Here is a 26094-nt window from a genome sequence, read left to right on the forward strand (position 1 = left end):
AAAAGCATTTTTGTTGAGGCTGACCCTGAACCTGAAAGGACCATGAAGCGAAAGCTAAGAGAAGCTAAAGCACAACTCTCTATAGAGGATCTAACAGAAATCTTCAAAGAAGAAGACATGGCAGCCGAAAACAACAACAATGCCAACAATGCAAGGAAGGTACTGGGTGACTTTACTGCACCTACTCTCGACTTCTATGGGAGAAGCATCTCTATCCCTGCCATTGGAGCAAACAACTTTGAGCTTAAGCCTCAATTAGTTTCTCTAATGCAATAGAATTGCAAGTTCCATGGACTTCCATTGGAAGATCCTCATCAGTTTTTAGCTGAATTCTAGCAAATCTGTGACACCGTCAAGACCAATAGGGTTGACCCTGAGGTCTACAGACTTATGCTATTCCCTTTTGCTGTAAGAGACAGAGCTAGAATATGGTTGGATTCACAACCTAAAGAAAGCCTGAACTCTTGGAAAAAGCTAGTCAATGCCTTCTTGGCAAAGTTCTTTCCACCTCAAAAATTGAGTAAGCTTAGAGTGGAAGTCCAAACCTTCAGACAGAAGGAAGGTGAATCCCTCTATGAAGCTTGGGAAAGATACAAACAATTGATCAAGAAGTGTCCTTCTGACATGCTTTCTGAGTGGATCATCATAGGTATCTTCTATGATGGTCTGTCTGAACTGTCCAAGATGTCATTGGATAGCTCTGTTGGAGGATCTCTTCATCTGAAGAAGATGCCTGCAGAAGCTCAAGAACTCATTGAAATGGTTGCAAATAACCAATTCATGTACACTTCTGAAAGGAATCCTGTGAACAATGGGACGAATTAGAAGAAAGGAGTTCTTGAGATTGATACTCTGAATGCCATATTGGCTCAGAACAAAATATTGACTTAGCAAGTCAATATGATTTCTCAAAGTCTGTCTGGAATGCAAGCTGCACTTGGCAGTGCTAAGGACGCTTCATCTGAAGAAGAAGCTTATGATCCTGAGAACCCTTCAATGGAAGAGGTGAATTACATGGAAGAACCCTATGGAAACACCTATAATCCTTCATGGAGAAATCACCCATATCTCCCATAGAAGGATCAACAGAGACCTCAACAAGGTTTCAACAACAATAATGGTGGAAGAAACAGGTTTAGCAATGGCAAGCCTTTTCCATCATCTTCTCAGCAACAGACAGAGAATTCTAAGCAGAGCCACTCTGACTTAGCGACCATGGTCTCTGATCTAATCAAAACCACTTAAAGTTTCATGACTGAAACAAGGTCCTCCATTAGAAACTTGGAGGCACAAGTGGTTTAGCTGAGTAAGAAAGTTACTGAACTCCCTCCTAGTACTCTTCCAAGCAATACAGAAGAAAATCCAAAAGGAGAGTGTAAGGCCATCAACATGGCCGAATTTGGAGAGGAGGAAGAGGCAGTGATCGCCACTGAGGAAGACCTCAATGGACGTCCACTGGCCTTCAATGAGTTCCCTAATGAGGAACTATGGGAATCTGAGGCTCACACTGAGACCATAGAGATTCCATTGGATTTACTTCTGCCATTCATGAGCTCTGATGAGTATTCTTCCTCTGAAGAGGATGAAGATGTCACTGAAGAGCAAGTTGCTAAATACCTTGGAGCAATCATGAAGCTAAATGACAAGTTATTTGGTAATGAGACTTGGGAGGATGAACCCCCTTTGCTCACCAAAGAATTGGATAACTTGACTAGGCAGAGATTATCTCAAAAGAGGCAGGACTCTGGAAAGTTCTCAATACCTTGTACAGTAGGCACCATGACCTTCAAGAAGGCTCTGTGTGACCTAGGGTCAAGCATAAACCTCATGCCTCTCACTGTAATGGAGAAGCTAGGGATCTTTGAGGTACAAGCTGCAAGAATCTCACTAGAGATGGCAGACAATTCAAGAAAACAAGCTTATGGACTTGTAGAGGATGTTTTGGTAAAGATTGAAGACCATTACATCCCTGCTGATTTCATACTCCTAGAGACTGGGAAGTGCATGGATGAATCCATCATCCTTGGCAGACCCTTCCTAGCCACAGTAAAGGCTGTGATTGATGTTGACAGAGGAGAATTGATCATTCAACTGAATGAAGAATCCTTTGTGTTTAAAGCTCAAGGATCTCCCTCTGTAACCATGGAGAGGAAGCATGAAAAGCTTCTCTCAAAACAGAGTCAAACAGAGCCCCCACAGTCAAACTCTAAGTTTGGTGTTGGGAGGCCACAACCAACTTCTAAGTTTGGTGTTGAACCCCCACATTCAAACTCTAAGTTTGGTGTTGGGAGGTTCCAACATTGCTCTGAGTATCTGTGATGCTCCATGAGAGCCCACTGTCAAGCTAATGACATTAAAGAAGCGCTTGTTGGGAGGCAACCCAATGTTATATTTTTCTATATTTCCTTTGTTATTTTATATTTTCTGTAGGTTGATGATCATGGGAAGTCACAAAATCAATTGAAAAAGCAAAAACAGCATGAAAAACAGAAAGAAAAATAGCACACCCTGGAGGAAAAACTTGTTGGCGTTTAAATGCCAGTAAGGGCAGCAAATGGGCATTTAACGCCCAGTCTAGCACCATTCTGGGCGTTTAACGCCAGAAAGAGGCACCAGACTGGCATTAAACGCCAGGAAGGGGCAAAAAGCTGGCGTTAAACGCCAGAAATGGGCACCAGCTCGGCGTTTAACGCCAGAATTGGCATAAAGAGCATTTTTGCTCGCCACTTGGTGCAGGGTTGAATTTTCCTTGACATCTCAGGATCTGTGGACCTCACAGGATCCCCACCTACCCCACCACTCTCTCTCTTCATCACCCATTCACCAATCACCTCAACACCTCTTCCCCCAAAACTCCTCACCTATCAAATCCCACTATTCTCTTCACCACTCACATCCATCCTTCATAAAACCCCACCCACCTCACCATTCAAATTCAAACCACTTTCCCTCTCAAACCCACCCATAATGGCCGAACCATACACCCCCTCTCCACTCCTATATAAACCCATCTTCACTCCTTCATTTTCACACAACCAAAACACTACTCCTCCCCCTTGGCCGAACCACAAAGCCACCTCCATCTCCTCTATTTCTTCTTCTTCTACTCTCTTCTTTCTTCTTTTGCTTGAGGACGAGCAACCCTTCTAAGTTTGGTGTGGTAAAAGCATTGCTTTTTGTTTTTCTATAACCATTTATGGCCTCTAAGGCCGAAGAAACCTCTAGAAAGAGGAAAGAGAAGGCAAAAGCTTCCACCTCTGAGTCATGGAAGATGGAGAGATTCATCTCAAGGGTGCATCAAGACCACTTCTATGAAGTTGTGGCCATGAAGAAAGTGATCCCCGAGGTCCCTTTCAAACTCAAAAAGAGTGAATATCTGGAGATCCGACATGAGATCCGAAGAAGAGGTTGGGAAGTTCTAACCAACTCCATTCAACAAGTCGGAATCTTAATGGTTCAAGAGTTCTATGCCAATGCATGGATCACCAAGAACCATGATCAAAGTGTGAACCCGGACCCAAAGAATTGGCTTACAATGGTTCGGGGGAAATGCTTAGATTTTAGTCCGAAAAATGTAAGGTTGGCATTCAACTTGCCCATGATGCAAAGAGATGAACACCCTTACACTAGAAGGGTCAACTTTGATCAAAGGTTGGACCAAGTCCTCATAGACATTTGTGAAGAGGGCGCTCAATGGAAGAGAGATTCAAGAGGGAAGCTGGTTCAACTAAGTAGGCATGACCTCAAGCCCATCACTAAGAAGAGGATAGAGCAAACAAGAGATCCCACTCATCATGAAATCCTGAGATGCCTCAAGGGATGTACTTTCCTCCACAAAACTATTAGGAGCAAATCAACACCTCCCTAGGAGAATTGAGTTCCAACATGGGACAACTAAGGGTGGAGCACCAAGAACATTCCATTCTCCTCCATGAAATTAGAGAAGATCAAAGAGTCATGAGAGAGAAGCAACAAAGGCAAGGAAGAGACATTGAGGAGCTCAAGCACTCCATAAGATCTTCAAGAGGAAGAACAAGCCGCCATTACTAAGGTGGACCCGTTCTTTAACTTCCTTGTTCTTTATTTTCCTGTTTTTCGAATTTTCATGCTTATGTTTATCTATGTTTGTGTCTTATGGTCATTAGTGTCTTAGTGTCTATGCCTTAAAGTTATGAATGTCCTATGAATCCATCACCTTTCTTAAATGAAAAATGTTCTTAATTGGAAAAGAGAAGAATTGCATGAATTTTGAATTTTATAGCAGATTAATTATTTTGATGTGGTGGCAATACTTTGACTTCTGAATGTATGCTTGAACAGTGCATATGTCTTTTGAATTTGTTGTTCATGAATATTGGCTCTTGAAAGAATGATGAAAAAGGAGACATGTTACTGAGGATCTGAAAAATCATAAAAATGATTCTTGAAACAAGAAAAAGCAGTGAATTAAAAAAAAGAGATAGTATATGCGGAAAAAAAAGAGAGAAAAAGAAATAATAAAGTTGTGAACCAAGGCAAAAAGAGTGTGCTTAAGAACCCTGGACACCTCTAATTGGGGACTCTAGCAAAGCTGAGTCACAATCTGAAAAGGTTCACCCAGTTATGTGTTTGTGGCATGTATGTATCCGGTGGTAATACTGGAAGACAGAGTGCTTTGGGCCACGGCCAAGACTAATAAAGTAGCTATGTTCAAGAATCATCATACTTAACTAGAAGAATCAATAACACTATCTGGATTCTGAGTTCCTATAGAAGCCCATCATTCTGAATTTCAAAGGATAAAGTGAGATGCCAAAACTGTTCAGAGGCAAAAAGCTAAAAGCCCCGCTCATCTAATTAATACTGATCTTCATAGATGTTTTTGGAATTCATTGCATATTCTTTTCTTTTTATCTTATTTGATCTTCATTTGCTTGAGGACAAGCAACAATTTAAGTTTGATGTTGTGATGAGCGGATAATTTATACGCTTTTTGGCATTGTTTTTAGTATGTTTTAGTTAGTTTTTATTATATTTTTATTAGTTTTTAGTTAAAATTCACTTTTCTGGACTTTACTATGAGTTTGTGTGTTTTTCTATGATTTCAGGTATTTTCTGGCTGAAATTGAGGGACCTGAGCAAACATCTGATTCAGAAGCTGAAAAGGACTGCAGATGCTGTTAGATTCTGACCTCCCTGCACTCGAAGTGGATTTTCTGGAGCTACAGAAGCCTAATTGGCGCGCTCTTAACAGCGTTGGAAAGTAGACATCCTGGGATTTCCAGCAATGTATAATAGTTTATACTTTGCCTGAGATTTGATGGCCCAAACAGGCGTTCCAAGTCAGCTCAAGAATTCTGGCGTAAAACGCCGGAACTGGCACAAGAATGGGAGTTAAACGCCCAAACTGGCACAAAAGCTGGCGTTTAACTCCAAGAAGAGTCTCTACACGAAAATGCTTTAATGCTCAGTCCAAACACACACCAAGTGGACCCGGAAGTGGATTTTTATGTCATTTACTCATTTCTGTAAACCCTAGCTACTAGTTCTCTATAAGTAGGACTTTTTGCTATTGTATTTTCATCTTTTGATCACTTTAGATCTTAGGATCATCTTTGGACGTCTAGTTCTTAGATCATGGAGGCTGGCCTCTCGGCCATGCCTGGACCTTGTTGTTATGTATTTTCAACGGTGAAGTTTCTACACACCATAGATTAAGGTGTGGAGCTCTGCTGTACCTCGAGTATTAATGCAATTACTATTGTTCTTCTATTCAATTTGGCTTATTCTTGTTCTAAGATATCACTTGTTCCTCAACTTGATGAATGTGATGATCCGTGACACTCATCATCATTCTCACCTATGAACGTGTGCCTGACAACCATCTCCGTTCTACCTTAGATTGAGTGGATATCTCTTGGATTTCTTAACCGGAATCTTCGTGGTATAAGCTAGAATTGATGGCGGCATTCAAAAGAATCCGAAAGGTCTAAACCTTGTCTGTGGTATTCTGAGTAGGATTCAAGGATTGAATGACTGTGACGAGCTTCAAACTCGCGATTGTGGGGCGTTAGTGACAGACGCAAAAGAATCACTAGATTCTATTCCGACATGATCGAGAACCGACAGCTGAATAGCCGTGCTGTGACAGAGCGCATTGAACATTTTCACTGAGAGGATGGGACTGTAGCCATTGACAATGGTGATGCCCAACATACAACTTGCCATGGAAAGGAGTAAGAAGGATTGGATGAAGACAGTAGGAAAGTAGAGAGACGGAAGGGACAAAGCATCTCCATACGCTTATCTGAAATTCTCACCAATGAATTACATAAGTATCTCTATCTTTATTTTATGCTTTATTCATAAATCATTCATAACCATTTGAATCCGCCTGGCTGAGATTTACAAGATGACCATAGCTTGCTTCATACCAACAATCTCCGTGGGATCGACCATTACTCGCGTAAGGTTTATTACTTGGACGACCCAGTGCACTTGCTGGTTAGTTGTGCAAAGTTGTGATAAAAATTTGAGTTTGCAATTGAGCGTACCATGTTGATGGCGCTATTGATGATCACAATTTCGTGCACCAAACATGCAAGCACTACAAGAAAAAAGCGTATTTGTAACAAAAAAAATTGTTACAAAACGTTAAAATTTTGAAACAAAAGTTTTTTGTAACAAAAAAAAGGGGCCGTTGCAGTAAGTCCCGTTACAAAATGTTTTTGTATCGAAAAATGGAACCGTTACAATTCCGTATGATATTTTGTAACAATTTTTTTTGAAACAAAAAACCAGAAACCGTTACAAAAGTGGTAACAAATTTTGATCTTCAAAGTATTTTTCGTGACAATCTATTTTTTTCCTATCAAAAAATTTTGTTACAAAATGTAACATGATTTTGTAACATCTTTTTTCTTTAGTTAGAAAAGCAAATTAATTATTTTGTAACAATTTTTTTAATACAAATTACATGCATAATTTACTACATTATTTTTTAAATTAACTAATATATTAACTACTTTAATAAGCAAGTTTACATCTATATAATATGCAAAAACATACATAAGTCAAACAAGATCCTTTTAGCTAAAATTGTTTTCAAACAAAATAACATTAGTGAGTACATTGATTAGTTCTACAAGTTATATGTCTTGCATATATAAGTTCAACCAAAACATAAAAGTTCTAACATAAATTAGTGTCTCTATGCATCAAAATATTCTTGAGCCCTCAAGGTAGCATATGATCACCATTTCAGCACTCATGTAAATAAGAAAAACCGAAAGAAACAATTAGAAACAAGATGTAACACTAATTATAATTTTTCCACTAAGTTTTATACAAAACGTTTAGAAAAATTTTGGCAGAACCTCCCCTAAAACTTGGATATTTCCACTGTTTACGGTTCCAACAAAAACAACCAATTCACAACTTATGTCTCAACCAATACCCAACCAAATTTATCAAACTAAATAATAGGACATTTGTCATTTTTCTACCATGACACAAGTAAAATGTGATAAATAAATCCATATACAAATTAAAGTATACTAATATAAAATGGGAATCACCTACAAAAATGTATTAAAACCATAAGCAATTTTAGGAGTACCTTTAGGGTCTAGTTTGTGTCATTGTCAAAGCGTGCTATGAGAGAGTTCACAATAGCTTATTGAGCTTCCAATTGAGCTTTCATTTGAGCTAATTCTTCCTCTTGCCGTGTTCGTTGCTCTTCAAATTTTTCTTTGAGCACATCTATTTCCTTTGTTAGCTCCTCACGGTCTTGCATTGCCTTTTGAAGTTGTGCTTGAATCCTTAACTTAGACTTTGGAGCCTTTATGCCATAACTTGCACCACTTTTCTCACCTCTCACAAGTAGAAAAGCTTCATTTAGAGTGAGAGGATTTTCTGAATCATAGGATTCATCGAGCATACAACTAATATCATCCTGCACAATCCAATTTGTGATTTGAAAATGAAGATAAAATTTAACTTCCATGCAACAGAAAAAGGAAAAGGTTAGTAATGTTACATCAATTTGTTTAGCTTTTTCATTGACCCATTCTCCATTATTCTTTTGATAAGTAATTTGCCATAATTCTTGAATGTCAGGCTCGACACCGGTTCTATGATGGCACTGCAAAGTTTTTGGAAGTTTAAAATATAACATGTAGTTAAGTGCAAACGTGGCATAGCAAAAAATATAAGACCAATTTTAAACTTTAAGACTATTTACCCGATCACGTCTAACAACTTGAAATATCCTTTGACCAACAATATGTAGTATAACATGATGCTTTCTATTATCTTTGTTTCTTAAACTTTTTTCCTATATAAGACCAAACTCACAAAAGAGAAAAGGAGTTAAGTTATAATTATTTCATTGACCTAAAATAGCAAAACAACATAAGAACACCTCAATAGTTGTCACAATGAAAAATTCAAACCTGAAAAGAAGGACTTCCAAAGTAGGACACTAAATTCTCCCATGTCTTTGGTAGAACATTGTTTGGTGGATTTTGAAGGCGCTCCTCATCAGTTTGATACAACTCATAGTGCTCACGCAATCTTGAGCGCCAACTTCGATAACATATATTAGCCTTAGCTAAAATCATTTTGCGTATTACTTGCGTATCTGCTATATCAAACTTTTCCTACATAAGATTTGTCAAAGTTAGTTAGCAGAAATAAACCCTATAATATACATAATAGCAGAAAATATAAATATATATTACCAAAACAAGGTCGTATATTTTTTGCTTGACATCATCTCTAACTAGGCTCCATTTCTCTACATCCAAAGAAGCATTTTGTCTTGTAACAATACCCACTTCAGATGCAAACAGATCAGCATGGATGCCATTAGGAGCTAAGTTCTCCAAAGAGATCGGCAATTCTAATTTCCCATTTGTCTTTGTTTTGATAACCCTATTTGTTGCAATCCCACGCGAAGGTCCCCTTTTACCAATACGCCTATCAACAGGGGCAGTGGCTGGTGCTGAAGTAGGGTCTGCTGGCGCTGGGACAGGGGCTGCCGGGGCTGGGGCAGGGGCTGCAGGGCTGTCGGGGCTGCCAGTGCTGGGGTTGGGGAAGGGGCAGGGGCTGCCGGGGCTGGGGTAGGTGCTGGTGGTGTAAAAGTAGATGCAGTAGCCCTTGTCAATCTCCGTGTAGCCATTATGTTACGCAATCTACAATAAAGTTAACAGAGATAACATTAAAGAAATGAAATAATAAAATATCTACATCATTTAATACACAATTACACAAAACAAAGCACATCAATAAAAGTTGGACATGATTCAAAATATATTATACTTTTCAAAAAAGTTACACAAATGGAACAAAGAGTGAATAACTTAGCAATTGCAAATATGATGTGAATTCCTAAAATTTAACTACTTTAAAGTCAATCACCATCCTATATAAAAAGTGGATAAAGTCAATCACCATCCTATACAAAAAGTTGATAAAGTCAATCACCATCCTATACAAAAAGTGGATAATTTAGCAATTGTAAATATCTTGTGATCCCCAAAATAAAAATAGTAAGAAGTCAATCACTATCATTTGAATCTTCTTCTTCTTCTTCTTCTTCTTCTTCTTCTTCTTCTTCTTCTTCTATAGACATGGGCACATCCACACTTGATCCTTCTATGTCACCTCTGCCCAATTCCATCAACAAATTAATATCACCCGAAGATGGTACTTGATTAAAGCTTCCCATTTCAACTTGTTGGCATGCCTCTTCTTGCATGATATCTTGCTCAGGCACATCATATGTATTGCGAGGCTTTACTTGGACAACAGTACACCAATTAGGCTTTTTAATTTCCTTTACATAGTATACTTGCTCAGCTTGACATGCTAAAATGAAAGGCTCATCCTTATATCTAACATATGTGGCATCCACATTTATGAATCCATACTCATCTTTACAATATCCCCTACTTTGATTTCGTCCTACTGGGGGAACATCAAACCACTCACACTTAAATAAGACCACTTTATGTTTTTCGACATAATCTAACTCAATAATATCAGTCAACATGCCATAATAATCCACACCCCCAGTCAATTCATCTCCCTTCACAACTACTCCACTATTTTGAGTCTTCAAAGATACTTCATAGTTTTTGCTACGAAATGTAAAACCATTGATAGCATGTTTTGTAGAAATGTGCACGATGATCAGGACCTCTTGCTAGAGAAAGTAGTTGATTATTCACCCGTGTACTCCCTACTTTGTGTAGATCTGAAATCTACATTAATGAATAGCGATTAAAACTAAATACTACCAAGACACTCTTCAATTCTACAATTATCAAAGTTTACTCATTTACCTTCCTTTCAAACCATTTCACAAATTGATCCTTATGCCTTTTCTGCAGATTTCTTGGATTTTCTCTTGTTAAATCTGCCATATGTTCATCAACCCATGGTTGAACTTCTTCACAATTCTTCAGCACATAGAATTGAGCTTCTCTGTGCTCTAAGATACTAAGTTCCTTGTATGCCCCTTTACAACTAAATTGGCCAAGTACTTTGAACACAGCTAATCCCTGCATAGGTTCATTCTCGCCATGGTCAGAAATCTTAGAATTTTTATCCAAATATCTCCCCACAAGGGTCATTGCTTCTTCAGAGATATAACCCTCAGATATTGACCCCTCAGGACGTGCTTTGTTTTCCACATAACTCTTTAGTGTGCGCAAATATCTAAATTGAATTTTTAAGGAATGTTAAAAACCTACTTATAGAATATTATAAGGCAGATTCTAAGTTGTTGTCAATTCTAAAGGGATAACCTCTCAATAGAGTACATCCAGCGATATTGAACTGGTCCAGCTAACTTAGCTTCATGGGCAAGATGAACGGTTAGGTAAATCATCACATCAAAAAAACACCAGAGGAAAAACCGTCCCTAATTTACAAAGTGTTATTGCAATCTGGGTTTCAAGTTTGTCTAGAACGTCCACCTTCAATTCCTTGGAACAAAGCTCTCCAAAGAAAATACTTAGATGTATCAACGGTTCACAAACTTCTTTGGGTAAAAGCTCACAAATTGCAAGTGGTAACAGCCGTTCTATTAGGACATGGCAATCATGGCTCTTCAAGCCATAAATATTGCAATCTTCAATGTGCATACACCTTCCAATATTTGATGAATACAAATCAGGCAACTTGAGTTCTTTCAAGAATTGACAAAGTAGTTGCCTTTCATTCTCCTTCTTGGTCTTTGACAATGTATATTTGGCTATCGGCATCACAAACTTGTTGCCCACTCTATGAGGATGAAGGACTCTCTTGATACCCATAAGTTGAAGATCAAGTCGTGCATTAAGATTGTCCTTTGTCTTTCCATCTAAATTTAACAGTGTACCCAGTATATTATCGAAGACGTTCTTCTCTATATGCATTACATCTAAATTATGACGTAACAATAATGTCTTCCAATAAGGCAATTAAAAAAAATGCTTTTCTTTTTCCAATTTCCAGCCACCTTGTCATGCTCAGACTTCTTTCTCTTTTTAGTATTGTTTCCAAACTCCGTTTGTTCAAAAGTCTTGAATTCTTCTAGGGCATCATAACCAGAAAGTGGCTTAGGTGCTTCCCCAAGTTCTCTGGTATTGTCAAAAGAACTTTTCTTTCTTCGCCATGGATGATCATGCGGCAAATAGCGGCGATGACCCATATAGGAATGCTTGTGTCTATGTTTCAGCCTTTTAGAACTAGTTTCTCTGTGGCAATACGCACATGCTAGTGCACCTTTAGTGCTCCAACCGGATAACATGGCATAAGCTAGATAATTATTTATTGTCCATAAAACTGCAGCAGATAACTTAAAATTCCATTTCTGCACCACATCAAATGTTTCAACACCCTCTTCCCACAATTCTTTCAACTCTTCAATTAACGGTTCTAAGTATACATTAATAGAATTGCCAGGGGATTTAGGGCCTGGAATAAGTAGAGATAACATCCAATTTGAATGTTTAAAAACCATCCATGGAGGATAGTTATATGGAATGAGAATAACTGGCCAATTACTATAGGAAATCTTCATATTACCGAACGGATTGAATCCATCATTAGCAACTCCAAGCCTGATATTTCTAGCATCACGTGCAAACCATTCGTGCTCCTCATCAAATTTCTTCCATGCCATCGAATCTGCTGGGTGTTTTAGGACTCCATCGTCAAGTCGTTTCTCTTTATGCCACTTTATTGCTACCGCTGTTTCTTCACACATGAAGATCCTTTGAAGCCTAGGTTTTAACGGAAAGTATCTTAGTATATTCTGGGGTACCTTCTTACGAGGGTCATCCTTTTCATTCCCCTTCCCCTTCCCCTTCACCCATCTAGATTTCTTACACTTTGGACATTCATTAAGATCAGCATATGCTTGACCCCGAAAAAAAATGCAACCATTCACACAAGCATATATCTTCTCGTAATCTAATCCGAAATCTCGAATCACTTTTCGAGCATCATAAAATGAAGTTGGACAAGATTTTTCCTTTGGAAATATGCTTTTTAGAAAGAGCAACAAAGCATTAAATGAATTGTTGCTCCATCCATAGTGACATTTCATTTGAAACAACTTGACAATGAAAGATAACCTTGATATCCCACTGTCTGGATATAGGCTTTGCTCATAATCCCTCATTAGCCTCCTCCACTTCTTTGCCCTCAGATGAGGTTCTTCTTCTATATTGTCATCTACATTGGTAGCAAAATCTCTCGGCGTCTCCCTAGTGTTTCTCCTCTAAAGATGTTATACAACATCTCATAAGTGGCAGAATCATTCTCTCTTTCACAATCAATTTGATTTAGATCAGACACATCTATAGGGGATGTATCTTGAAGTATCTCATGATGATGCACCCATGTTTTATAAGAGGTCACTATTCCTCTTTGGCGCACATGATGATGAACTTCGTTTCTAAATTTGAACAAAAAATTGTTGCATTTGGGACAAGGACAATGTATTTGATTTTTCACACCGGGTTGAGATAAGGCAATATCCAAAAATAATTTATCGAGTCACTTCCTAAACTCAGGAGTACGCCTATCAAAATTAACCCAATATTTCTGGTAATTGACCATTGGACTAATTTCTGCAGGAGACGAGAATAGATAGAAGGATGTAAAGAGTGAAAAAAAAGAGAGCAGCATGACATAAATAGGAGGACAGCGACTATCACCTTCAAAATCACCCAAAAAAGTGCAAAAAATATAATCAAAATAATAAAACCCAGAAAAAAAATAGAATAAAATTATCAACTCTCTAAATAACCAAAAAATCAGATAATCAACCATGTTACACACCAATACTTTCAACCACAACAACATCAGCATAATCAACTAACAGTATTTTCAACCACAATATCAGCAGAATCAAGGTTCAATATCTCAGCTAAGATTATCAACTAACAACATATTTAACAATATTCAAATAAACTAAAGTTACCTTTAGCAGAGATGTAATGGGACCAGACCAGACCAGCAGGAGAAGAAAGACAGCCAAATCAGACCAGCTGGGGGAAAGGACAACGCCGGATGAGCAGAGCAGCATGAACTATCCTAAATCAATGCAATGTAAAATACACAAAATTAATAACAAATTTTAATCAATATTTCTATGTTACTAAGGATCACGTAGTTACCTACTTTACTCAATTCACAAACACAAAAATATAAAAAAAAAAACTAAATCAAAATCACTGAAAAAGAAAGCAAAAACTAGAATCAAAATAATAGAACACAAAAACAAAAATTAGAATCAAATATCAATTCTCCTAATAAGCTAAAATAAGATTATCTATCAGATATAACACTAATATTTTCAACCACAACATCAGCAGAATCAAGGTTCAATATTTCAGCTAAAATAATCAACTAACAACATAGTTAATAAGGATAATGTAGTTACCTACTTTACTCAATTCACAAACACAAAAATATAAAAAAAACCAGAATCGAAATCGCTAAAAACAGAATCGAAATCACTAAAATTAAACACACTAATATTTTTAACCAGATATCAAAATAATATTTTCAGTCACAACATCAGTAGAATCAAGGTTCAATACTAAATTAAACTACACTTACCTTCAGCAGAGGAGACGATCAGAGCAGACCAGCAGCAGAAGAACGAAGCACAGCTGAACCAGAAGAAATTAAAGAGTGCTACACAACACCAAAAGAAGACCCTTTTATCAAATCTTCATCATTTCACTATCAAGCTAGGAGACAAACTTAAAAAAAAACTCACCTGTACACTGCAGAATAGCTACACCAGAAGAAGGCCCTTTTATTAAATCTTCATCATTTCTCTTCTAAACCTACAATAAAATAGCAAAAATAAAGTCCACAAAATTAATATAGACTAACTATATATTAAAAAAAACTCACCTTTACACTACAGAATGTCAGAAGCAGAACCAAGGTCAGCACTCAGCGACAGGTTGGGGCCGTTCCACCGTCAAAGACGCATGCCACCGGCAAGGAGAAGTGACCGCACGAGCAGAGCTTTGGCACGAGCACAGCTTCGGCATGAACAGAGCAGATCCAGCAGAGGAGTGAATCAACAAGAGGACAACAGAGACGGAGGTAGCAGATATAGAGGAGGCACGACGCGAGAGGTAGAGGAGGTGGAAAACAGCGGAGCCAAGATGGCCAGTACGACAGACACGGAGGTGAGCAGTGGCACACACGAAGCAGATTTGAGGAGCGACTGGAGGCGCTTGCGATGAAACAAACACCACAAAGGACCACGACGACGCCATAGACGCTTCCCAGGGAACGCTAAGTTGTAACGTGTTTTGGGCGTTCAACTCCGGTTCGTGACGTGTTTCTGGCGTTTGACTCCAGACAGCAACATCGAACTGGCGTTGAGCACCAGTTTACATCGTCTAATCACGAATAAAGTATGAACTATTATATATTGCTGGAAAGCTCTGGTTGTCTACTTTCCAACGTCGTTGAGAGCGCGCCATTTAAGTTCTGTAGCTCCAGAAAATCCATTTCGAGTGCAGGGAGGTCAGATTCCAATAGCATCAGCAGTCCTTTGTCAGCCTCCTATCAGAGTTTTGCTCAAGTCCCTCAATTTCAGCCAGAAAATACCTAAAATCATAGAAAAACACACAAACTCATAGTAAAGTCCAGAAATGTGAATTTAACATAAAAACTAATGAAAACATCCCTAAAAGTAACTAGATCATACTAAAAACTACCTAAAAACAATGCCAAAAAGCGTATAAATCATCCGCTCATCACAACACCAAACTTAAATTATTGCTTGTCCCCAAGCAACTGAAAATAAATTAGGATAAAAGGAAAAGAATATACTATAAATCTCAAAATATCATTGAATATTAATTCTAATTAGATGAGCGGGACTTATAGCTTTTTGCTTCTGAACAGTTTTGGCATCTCACTTTTTCCTTTGAAGTTTAGAATGATTGGCATCTGTAGGAACTTTGAATTTCGGATAGTGTTATTGATTCTCCTTGTTAAGTATGTTGATTCTTGAACACAGCTACTTTTATGAGTCTTGGCCGTGGCCCTAAGCATTTTGTTTTCCAGTATTACCATCGGATACATAAATGCCACAGACACATGACTGGGTGAACCTTTTCAGATTGTGACTCAGCTTTGCTAGAGTCCCCAGTTAGAGGTGTCCAAAGCTCTTAAGCACACTCTTTTTGCTTTGGATCACGACTTTAACCACTCAGTCTCAAGCTTTTCACTTGGGCCTTCATGACACAAGCACATGGTTAGGGACAGCTTGATTTAGCCACTTAGGCCTGGATTTTATTTCCTTGGGCCCTCCTATCCATTGATGCTCAAAGCCTTGGATCCTTTTTACCCTTGCCTTTTGGTTTTAAGGGCTATTGGCTTTTTCTGCTTGCTTTTTCTTTTTCTTTCTAAAAATTTTTTTTCCGAAAGCTTTTGCTTTTTCACTACTTTTTCTTGCTTCAAGAATCAATTTCATGATTTTTCAGATTGTCAATAACATTTTTCTTTGTTCATCATTCTTTTAAGAGCCAACAATTTTAACATTCATAAACAACAATATAAAAAATATGCACTATTCAAGCATTCATTCAGAAAACAAAAAGTATTGTCACCACATCAATATAATTAAACTAAATTCAATGATAATTTCGAAATTCATGTACTTCTTATTCTTTTGAATTAGAAACATTTTTCATTTAAGAGAGGTGAAGGAGTTATGGAATTATTTATAGCCTTAAGACATAGTTACTCAAAACTAATGATCATGAAGTAGAGACACAAATATAGATGACATAATAAGCATAAAAACCAAAAAACAGAAAAGAAGATAAGAACAAGGAATGAGTCCACCTTAGTGGCGTCTTCTTCTTGAAGGACCAATGATGTCCTTAAGCTCTTCTATGTCCCTTCCTTGCCTTTGTTGCTCCTCCCTCATTGCTCTTTGATCTTCTCTTATTTCATGGAGAATGATGGAGTGCTCTTGATGTTCCACCCTTAATTGTTCCACATTGTAACTCAAATCTTCTAAGGAAGTGTTGAGTTGTTCCCAATAGTTATTGGGAGGAAAGTGCATCCCTTGAGGCATCTCCGGGATTTCTTGGTGATGAGCTTCCTCATGCGTCTCTTGGGTTCCATGAGTGGGCTCTCTTGTTTGCTCCATCCTTTTCTTAGTGATGGCCTTGTCCTCTTCAATGAGGATGTCTCCTTCCATGATAACTCCAGCTGAGTAACATAGATGGCAAATAAGATGAGGAAAAGCTAGCCTTGCCAAAGTAGATGACTTATCGGCTATTTTGTAGAATTCATGGGAGATGACTTCATGAACTTCTACTTCCTCTCCAATCATGATGCTATGAATCATGATGGCCCGAGGCTTGAGGTCTAGTCTTCTTAGTTGAACCGGCTTGCCTTTGGAGTCTCTTTTCCATTGAGCTCCTTTAACACATATGTCCATAAGGACTTGGTACAACCTTTATCAAAGTTGACCCTTCTTGTGTAGGGGTGTGCATCTCCTTGCATCATGGGCAAGTTGAACGCCAACCTCACATTTTTCGGACTAAAATCTAAGTATTTTCCCCGAGACCATTGTAAGATAATTCTTTGGACTCGGGTTCACACTTTGATCATGGTTCCTAGTGATCCATGCATTGGCATGAACTCTTGAACCATTAAGATTCCGACTTGTTGAATGGGGTTGGTTAGAACTTCCCAACTTCTTCTTTGGATCTCATATCGGATCTCTGGATACTCATTTTTCTTGAGCTTGAAAGGGACCTCAGGGATCACCTTCTTTTTGGCCACAACATCATAGAAGTGGTCTTGATGGGCTTTGGAGATGAATCTTTCCATCTCCCATGACTCGGAGGTGGAAGCTTTTGTCTTCCCTTTCCCTTTTCTAGAGGATTCTCCGGCCTTAGGTGCCATTAATGGTAATGGAAAAACAAAAAGCTTATGCTTTTACCACACCAAACTTAAAATATTGCTCGCCCTCAAGCAAGAGAAGAAAGAAGAGAAGAAGAAGAAGAAGAAAATATGGAGGAGAAAGGGAGGTGTAGGTTTGGCCAAGGTATAGAAGAGGGGGTTGAGTTGTGTGAAAATGAAGTAGAATGGAAGGGTATATATAGGGAGGGGGGAGAGGGTAGGTTCGGCCATTTAGGGTGGGTTTGGGTGGGAAAGATTTTTGAATTTTGAAGGTAGGTGGGGTTTATGGGGAAGAGTGGATGGATGTGAGTGGTGAAGGGGGTAATTCGGAAGAGAGATTGAGGTGATTGGTGAAGGGTTTTTAGGAAAGTGTGTTATAGGATTATTAGGAGGTAAAGTGAAAATATGTTAGGTGGGGATCCTGTGGGGTCCACAGATCCTGAGATGATCCTGTGGGGTCCACAAATCCTGAGGTGTCAAGGATTTACATCCCTGCACCAATTAGGCATGTAAAATGCCTTAGCATACCATTCTGGTGTTTAAACGCCAAAGTGATGCACGTTCTGGGCGTTCAATGCCCATGTGCAGCATGTTTCTAGCGTTGAACGCCAGTTCCATGCTTGTTACTGGCGTTCAGCGCCAGCTTTCCTCAGGGCATATTCCTGGCGTCCAAACGCTAGGATGTTGCTTGTTTCTGGTGTTCAACGCCAGATCTATGCTCTGTTCTAGCGTTGAACGCCAGCCAGATGCTCCTTACTGGCGTTTAAACGCCAGTAAGTCCTTCCTCCAGGGTGTGATTTTTCTTCTGCTATTTTTGATTCTGTTTTTAATTTTAATAATTTTTTCGTGACTCCACATGATCATGAACCTACTAAAACACAAAATAACAATTAAGTAAAAATAAAATTAGATAAATAAAAATTGGGTTGCCTCCCAACAAGCGCTTCTTTAATGTCAATAGCTTGACAGTGGGCTCTCATGGAGCCACAAAGGTGGTCAGGTCAATGTTGTGGATTCCCAACACCAAACTTAGAGTATGGATATGGGGGTTCAACACTAAACTTAGAGTTTGGTTGTGGCCTCCCAACACCAAACTTAGAGTTTGATTGTGGGGGCTCTGTTTGACTTTGTATTGAGAGAAGCTCTGCATGCTTACTCTTCCTTGTTACAGAAGGATAGTCGTGTGCCTTAAACACAAGGTAGTCCCCATTCAATTGAAGGACTAATTCTCCTCTGTTAACATCTATCACAGTTTTTGCTGTGGCTAGGAAAGGTCTTCTAAGGATGATGCATTCATCCTCCTCCTTCCTAGTGTCTAAGATTATAAAATCAGCAGGAATGTAAAGGCCTTTAAACTTTACCAACACGTCCTCTACTGATCCATAAGCTTCTCTTACTGACTTGTCTACCAATTGTAATGAGAATAAGGCAGGCTGTACCTCAATGATCCCCAGTTTCTCCATTACAGAGAGTGGCATAAGATTTATGCCTGACCCCAGGTCACACAGAGCCTTGTTAAAGGTCATGGTGCCTATGGTACAGGGTATTAAGAATTTACCAAGATCTTGTCTCTTTTGAGGTAAAGTTTTCTGAACCCATGCATCTAGTTCACTAATGAGCAAGGGAGGTTCACCTTCCCAAGTATCATTACCAAATAACTTGGCATTCAGCTTCATGATGGCTCCTAGATATTGAGCAACTTACTCTCCAGTCACATCTTCATCCTCTTCTGAGGAAGAATAGTCTTCAGAGCTCATGAATGGCAGAAGGAGATTTAGTGGAATCTCTATGGCCTCTATATGAGCCTCAGATTCCTTTAGGTCCTCAATAGGGAACTCCTTTTTGCTTGAGAGACGTCCCAGGAGGTCTTCCTCACTAGGATTTTTGTCCTTCTCCTCCCTTATGCATTTGGCCATATTGATTACATCAATGGCCTTGCACTCTCCTTTTGGATTTTCTTCTGTATTGCTTGGGAGAAAACTGGGAGGAGTTTTAGTGACTTTCTTACTCAGCTGGCCCACTTGTGCCTCCAAATTTCTGATGGAGGACCTTGTTTCACTCATGAAACTTAAGGTGGCTTTAGACAGATCAGAGACTAAATTTGCTAAATTAGAGGGGCTCTGCTCAGAATTCTCTGTCTGTTGCTGAGAAGATGATGAAAAAGGCTTGTTATTGCTTAGCCTATTTCTTCCACCATTATTAAAGCCTTGTTGAGGCTTTTGTTGATCCTTCCATGAGAAATTTGGATGATTTCTCCATGATGAATTATAGGTGTTTCCATAAGGTTCACCCATGTAATTTACCTCTACTATTGCAGGGTTCTCAGGATCATAAGCTTCTTCAGAAGCTGCCTCTTTAGTACTGTTGGATGCATTTTGCCATCCATTCAGACTTTGAGAAATCATGTTGACTTGCTGAGTCAACACTTTGTTCTGAGCCAATATGGCATTCAGAGCATCAATTTCAAGAACTCCCTTCCTCTGAGGCGTCCCATTATTCACGGAATTCCTCTCAGAAGTGTACATGAATTGGTTATTTGCAACCATGTCAATAAGTTCTTAAGCTTCTGCAAGCGTTTTCTTTAAGTGGATGGATCCACCTGCAGAATGGTCCAATGACATTTTGAAAAACTCAGATAGACCATAATAGAATATATCTAATATGGTCCATTCTGAAAACATGTCAGAAGGACACTTTTTGGTCATCTGCTTGTATCTTTCCCAAGCTTCATAGAGGAATTCACCATCTTTTTGCTTGAAGGTCTGAACATCCACTCTAAGCTTGCTCAACTTTTGAGAAGGAAAGAATTTATCCAAGAAGGCCGTGACCAGCTTATCCCAGGAGTCCAGGCTATCTTTAGGTTGTGAGTCCAACCATGTTCTAGCTCTATCTCTTATAGCAAAAGGGAAAAACGTGAGCCTGTAGACTTCAGGATCTACTCCATTCGCCTTAACAGTCTCACAAATATGCAAGAACTCAGTTGAAAACTGATAAGGATCTTCAGATGGAAGTTCATAAAACTTGCAGTTCTGTTGCATTAAAGCAACTAATTGAGGTTTCAGCTCAAAATTATTTGCTCCAATGGCAGGAATTGAGATGCTTCTTCCATCAAACTTGGACGTGAGTTTAGTAAAATCACCAAGCATCCTCCTTGCATTATTGTTGTTGGGTTCGGCTGCCATCTCCTCCTCTTGTTCGGAAATTTCAGAAAGGTTGTCTCTGGATTGTTATAATTTAGCTTCTCTTAGTTTCCTCTTCAGAGTCCTTTCAGGTTCAGGATCGGCTTCAACAAGAGTGCCTTTTTCCTTGTTCCTGCTCATATGAAATAGAAGAGAAAAAGAAAAAGGAAGAGGAATCATCTATATCTGGACAAAAAGGATCCTTATTATTAGTGGAAGAAGAAAGGAATAAGAGTGGAGAATCCAATCACAAGGGTGAGGTAGATGCAGTGATTGGAGATGAAGAGAGGTGAAGAGAAGTGTTAGTGAATAAATAAATAAATAGAAGAAGAGAAGAGAGAGAGAATTCAAAAATAATTTTGAAAAAGTAGTTAATGATTTTCGAAAATTAAAGATAAGATATAATTGAAATTAAAATTTAAAACAATTAGTTAATTTAAAAAGAATTTTGAAAAAGGATGAGATATTTTCGGAAATTAGAGAGGGAGAAGTAGTTATGTGGTTTTGAAAAAGATAAGAAACAAACAAAAATTCAAATAGTTAGTTGAAGAAGATATTAAAGTAAAATTTGAAAAGATAAGAAGATAAGAAGTTAGATAAGATATTTTGAAATCAAATTTTTGAAAAAGATAAAATTTTGAAAAAGATATGATGAAAAGATAAGATAACAAGATATGATAAAAAGATAGGATTGAAAAAGATTTAATTTTTAAAATTAAAATTAATTACTTAACTACCAAGAAACTAAAAGATAAGATTCTAAAATTTAAAGATTGAACCTTTCTTAACAAGAAAGTAACAAACTTCAAATTTTTGAATCAATCACATTAATTATTAGTGTAATTTCGAAATTTTGAAATAAAATTAAGAAAAAGATTTTTTGAAAAAATATTTTAAAATTTTTGAAATTAATAAGATAAAAATGAAAAAGATTTGATTTGAAAAAGTTTTGAAAAGATAGGATTTTTGAAATTGAAAATTTGACTTGACTTGTAAGAAACAACTAATTTTAAAAATTTTTGACCAAGTCAACCCAAAATTTCGAAAATATGGAGGAAAATAAGGAAAAGATATTTTTTATTTTTGAATTTTTAATGAGGAGAGAGAAAAACACAAACATGACCCAAAACATGAAAATTTTGGATCAAAACCAATTATGCATGCAAGAACACTATGAATGTTAAGATGAACACCAAAAACACTTTGAAGATCATGATGAACATCAAGAATATAATTTTGAAAAATTTTTGATACAAAGAAAACATGCAAGACACCAAACTTAGAAATCTTTAATGCATGGACTCTAACAAACGAAAAATGCATATGAAAAACAACAAACAACACAAAACAAGAAGATATCAAGATCAAACAAGAAGACTTGTCAAGAACAACTTGAAGATCATGAAGAACCCCATGAATGCATGAATTTTTGAAAAATGCAAGAAAAATTTTTAAAGCATGTAATTGACACCAAACTTAAAAATTGACTCAAGACTCAAACAAAAAACACAAAATATTTTTTATTTTTATGATTTTCTAATTTTTTTGTATTTTCTTTTTATTATTTTTTTCGAAAAACATATGGAAAAAGAAAATAAGAAATTCAAAATCTTTAAGAAGAATTTCAGGAATCTTTCAATATTAGCCCAAAACTCCAATCAAAGGGTTTGACATGGCTTAATAGCCAGTCAGCTTTAGGATGGAATTACATGCGTTGTAGTGATTAGTTGAAGACCAATTCCAAAGGAGTTTGAATATGGCTTTGCAGCCAGCTAGGATTCAACATGTTACCATGAAACTCTAGAATTCATTCTTGAAAGTTTTGAAGCCATAGAATAATTTAAAAAAAATTTCGAAAATATTTTTTTTTTGGAAAAACGAAAACAAAGAAAAATTTTGAAAAAAATTTTTGAAAACTTTTTGAAAAGAAAATTACCTAATCTGAGCAACAAGATGAACCGTCAGTTGTCCATACTCGAACAATCCCCGGCAACGGCGCCAAAAACTTGGTGGGCGAAATTATGATCATCAACAATGGCTCCAAATAATTTGGTAGCTCTCAAACGTGAATCACACTTTGTCACAACTCCGTACAACTAACCAACAAGTGCACTGGGTCGTCCAAGTAATACCTTACGTGAGTAAGGGTCGATCCCACGGAGATTGTTGGTATGAAGCAAGCTATGGTCATCTTGTAAATCCCAGTCAGGCGGATTTAACTAATTTAAGAGATTATTGGTTTAAATATGATTAATAAAATAAATAGAAAATAAAGATAAAGTTACTCATGTAATCCAATGGTGGGAATTTCGGATAGGTGCATGGAGGTGCTGTGTTCCTTCTGAATCTCTGCTTTCCTGCTGCTTTCATCCAATCCTTCTTAATCCTTTCCATGGCAAGCTGTATGTAGGGCATCACCGTTGTCAATGGCTACATCCCATCCTCTCAGTGAAAATGGTCCAAATGCTCTGTCACAGCACGGCTAATCATCTGTCGGTTCTCAATCAGGTTGGAATAGAATCCCGTGATTCTTTTGCGCCTGTCACTAACGTCCAGCCTTCAGGAGTTTGAAGGTCGTCACAGTCATTAAATCCCGGAATCCTACTCGGAATACCACAGACAAGGTTAGACTTTCTGGATTCCCATGAATGCCGCCATCAATTCTAGCTTATACCACGAAAATTCTGATTAAGGAATCCAAGAGATATGCGCCCGGTCTAAGGTAGAACGGAAGTGGTTGTCAATCACGCGCGTTCATAGGTGAGAATGATGATGAGTGTCACGGATCATCACATTCATCAAATTGAAGTGCAACGAATATCTTAGAACAGGAATAAATCGAATTGGATAGAAAATAATAGTAATTGCATTGAAACTTGAGGTACAGCAGAGCTCCACACCCTTAATCTATGGTGTGTAGAAACTCCACCGTTGAAAATACATAACTGAAAGGTCCAGGCATGGCCGAATGGCCAGCCCCCATGATCTGAGAACTAAACGTCCCAAGATGTCTAATACAATAGTAAACTATCCTATTTATACTAGACTAGCTACTAGGGTTTACAGGAGTAAGTAATTGATGCATAAATCCACTTCCAGGGCCCACTTGGTGTATGTTTGGGCTGAGCTTGATCTATCCACGAGCTGAGGCTTCTTTTGGAGTTGAACACCAAGTTGTAACGTGTTTTGGGCGTTCAACTCCGGTTCGTGACGTGTTTCTGGCGTTTGACTCCAGATAGCAACATGGAACTGGTGTTGAGCGCCAGTTTACGTCATCTAATCACGAATAAAGTATAAACTATTATATATTGCTGGAAAGCTCTGGATGTCTACTTTTCAATGCCATTGAGAGCGTGCCATTTGGAGTTCTGTAGCTCTAGAAAATCCATTTCTAGTGCAGGGAGGTCAGATTCCAACAGCCTCAGCAGTCCTTTGTCAGCCTCCTATTAGAGTTTTGCTCAGGTCCCTCAATTTCAGCCAGAAAATACCTGAAATCACAGAAAAACACACAAACTCATAGTAAAGTCCAGAAATATGAATTTAGCATAAAAACTAATGAAAACATCCCTAAAAATAACTAGATCATACTAAAAACTACCTAAAAACAATGCCAAAAAGCGTATAAATTATCCGCTCATCACTTACCCTTCGTAGTAGCTAGAATTTTTTCCCGCAAATTTGGGATGAAAATAATATCATTTGTAAATTCTGTTTGAAAGTGCATCAGTTTTCTATCGCTATGTTTTGTATCCTAGTTCAGCATCTTCTTTAGGAGAACGAGAATACTTTAGCAATGTTGCATCAGCATGGGGACCACATTCAATGTCTTCTAGAGACATCCAATGCCCAAGGCGAGATTATCCACAACATTCTAAACTCAATGGAGAAATATTGCAAGCCTGAAATGGAGTTACGACTTTCTTCGGCGGAAGGCTGTCAAGGACCACAAATAAGAGGTGCGACAGAAAAGGAAAAAAAGTCAACTTGGCCGACGATAATGTCAAGGCAAAGGGGTGGAGCTAGCCGTGCAGGAAAATGTGCAATGTGAGACTCGTAAGGCACAAAGAAAGGCAAAGACTACATCGTTGCCAAAGTTGCGATCGCTGAAGGTTAGTCAGGTTTTCCTTTATTTTATTTGATTTATAGGGTGATCAGATCCGCTCGCGCACATGAAAATTCCTGTTGTTGTGTTTGTGATAGCGTAAGCTCGAGTTTGAGAGCAAAGATGCTGCTTCTAACCAAGGGAGTGATGTTCAGCAGGATGGATATGGCTCCCCATTTACTTATCACACACACAATGGCTTGCGAAGATGCTCGTGGTAAGAATAATGTTGTTTTGTCCCTGTCTCATTTTATAGCGTTGCTATATCCCCTATTAATATTAGAAAATATATCTATTGCAGTGTTTCAACCTATATTTTCCACTATTTTGGAGATGAATTTTGTAGGAAGCAACCTGGCTGTGGCTGCGTATATATTCTCCAACGACTTAGACACTAAGTAAGTATTGTATTCCTAAGTGTTATATTTCTCCATCTTCAGTTTAACGGACATGTGTTTTACTACTGATATTGTTGTATAATATGTTAATTGGTTAATTGTCTGTCCCATGTTTTTTGTCATTCTAATGGTGGGACTACCATCACAAAGGGAGCTGTTGGTCACTGATGACCGTTGCCAAGGGGACCATGCTACGTTCTTCACACTGGCTCCTGGACAGGAGGTTGTTGATGATGTAAGTTGGAAACTGAATACATGCTAGTATTATTCCATTACGAAAGAATATGTGTTTGCATTGAAGAGGTCTGTTTAACTTAGTTCATATATGTTGATCGTTAGATCTTGACCATGGTTGTGTCCATGCTACCCACGATAACCAAACGCCTAGGTGGTTCTTGCCGCCCACATTTGGGGGTACAACCATGTGTTTTTGTTTAAGATTCGTCCATCTATTTGCTATTACTCTGCATAATTACATATAGATCAAATGCTGTTGTTGTTAACATGCTCGGTCGGTTTATAGGAAATTGTGCTTAATTTGGTCAACTACTGCCCAAAGACACTGGACTCCATTCGAGAAAAGTATATGGGGCATGCTAACCACTTGCTAAAAGTATGTGTTGTTGATTACTTGTTTAGTTAACATGTCCTAGATTCAATTTTGTGTTTAGGGTCTTTTCTTTTTTTGAGTATGATGTTGTATATGCATATATATATCCCGATGTACAAGAAAAAGTATTGGTACTTGATTATTATAGACATGCTGCACAACAAAACCTAAGAGAAAAACTAAACTTAAAGCTTCCTAAACTATCTAATACTACTCCTAATGGTATGGTGTTGTTTCCTCAAGTTTGCCCATTCCATATGAGCTCTAGGCCATCAGATTTGGGCCTCCAAATCCTTCAATTCGCAAGCCACGTGACTTTTTAATGAAGTCACACGCTGGTACTTGTGCGTACGCACAGACGTGTGCATATGCACACTG

The 26094-nt window shown here is 38.1% G+C and overlaps 1 protein-coding gene and 2 non-coding genes across 3 annotated transcripts; 1 reads left to right on the plus strand and 2 right to left on the minus strand.

Moving 5' to 3' along the window:
• Positions 1-522: 522 nt before the first annotated feature.
• LOC112714159 (small nucleolar RNA R71) lies at positions 523-630 on the minus strand. The gene has a single exon (XR_003159115.1). It is a non-coding gene; the product is annotated as a small nucleolar RNA R71 (small nucleolar RNA).
• A 10777-nt stretch (positions 631-11407) lies between these two features.
• On the minus strand, positions 11408-13561 carry LOC112709202 (uncharacterized). Its single transcript, XM_025761099.1, has 3 exons — positions 13457-13561; positions 13356-13415; positions 11408-12751 (listed from the first exon to the last, which is right to left on the minus strand). Exons 1-3 carry the CDS (start codon positions 13559-13561, stop codon positions 11408-11410), a joined length of 1509 nt encoding a protein of 502 aa, XP_025616884.1.
• A 6545-nt stretch (positions 13562-20106) lies between these two features.
• Positions 20107-20210, plus strand: LOC112713639 (small nucleolar RNA R71). Its single transcript, XR_003158610.1, has one exon. It is a non-coding gene; the product is annotated as a small nucleolar RNA R71 (small nucleolar RNA).
• The last annotated feature ends 5884 nt before the right edge of the window (positions 20211-26094 follow it).

The sequence above is a fragment of the Arachis hypogaea genome, chromosome 9 (assembly GCF_003086295.3).
Source record: "Arachis hypogaea cultivar Tifrunner chromosome 9, arahy.Tifrunner.gnm2.J5K5, whole genome shotgun sequence".
Lineage (NCBI taxonomy): Eukaryota > Viridiplantae > Streptophyta > Magnoliopsida > Fabales > Fabaceae > Arachis > Arachis hypogaea.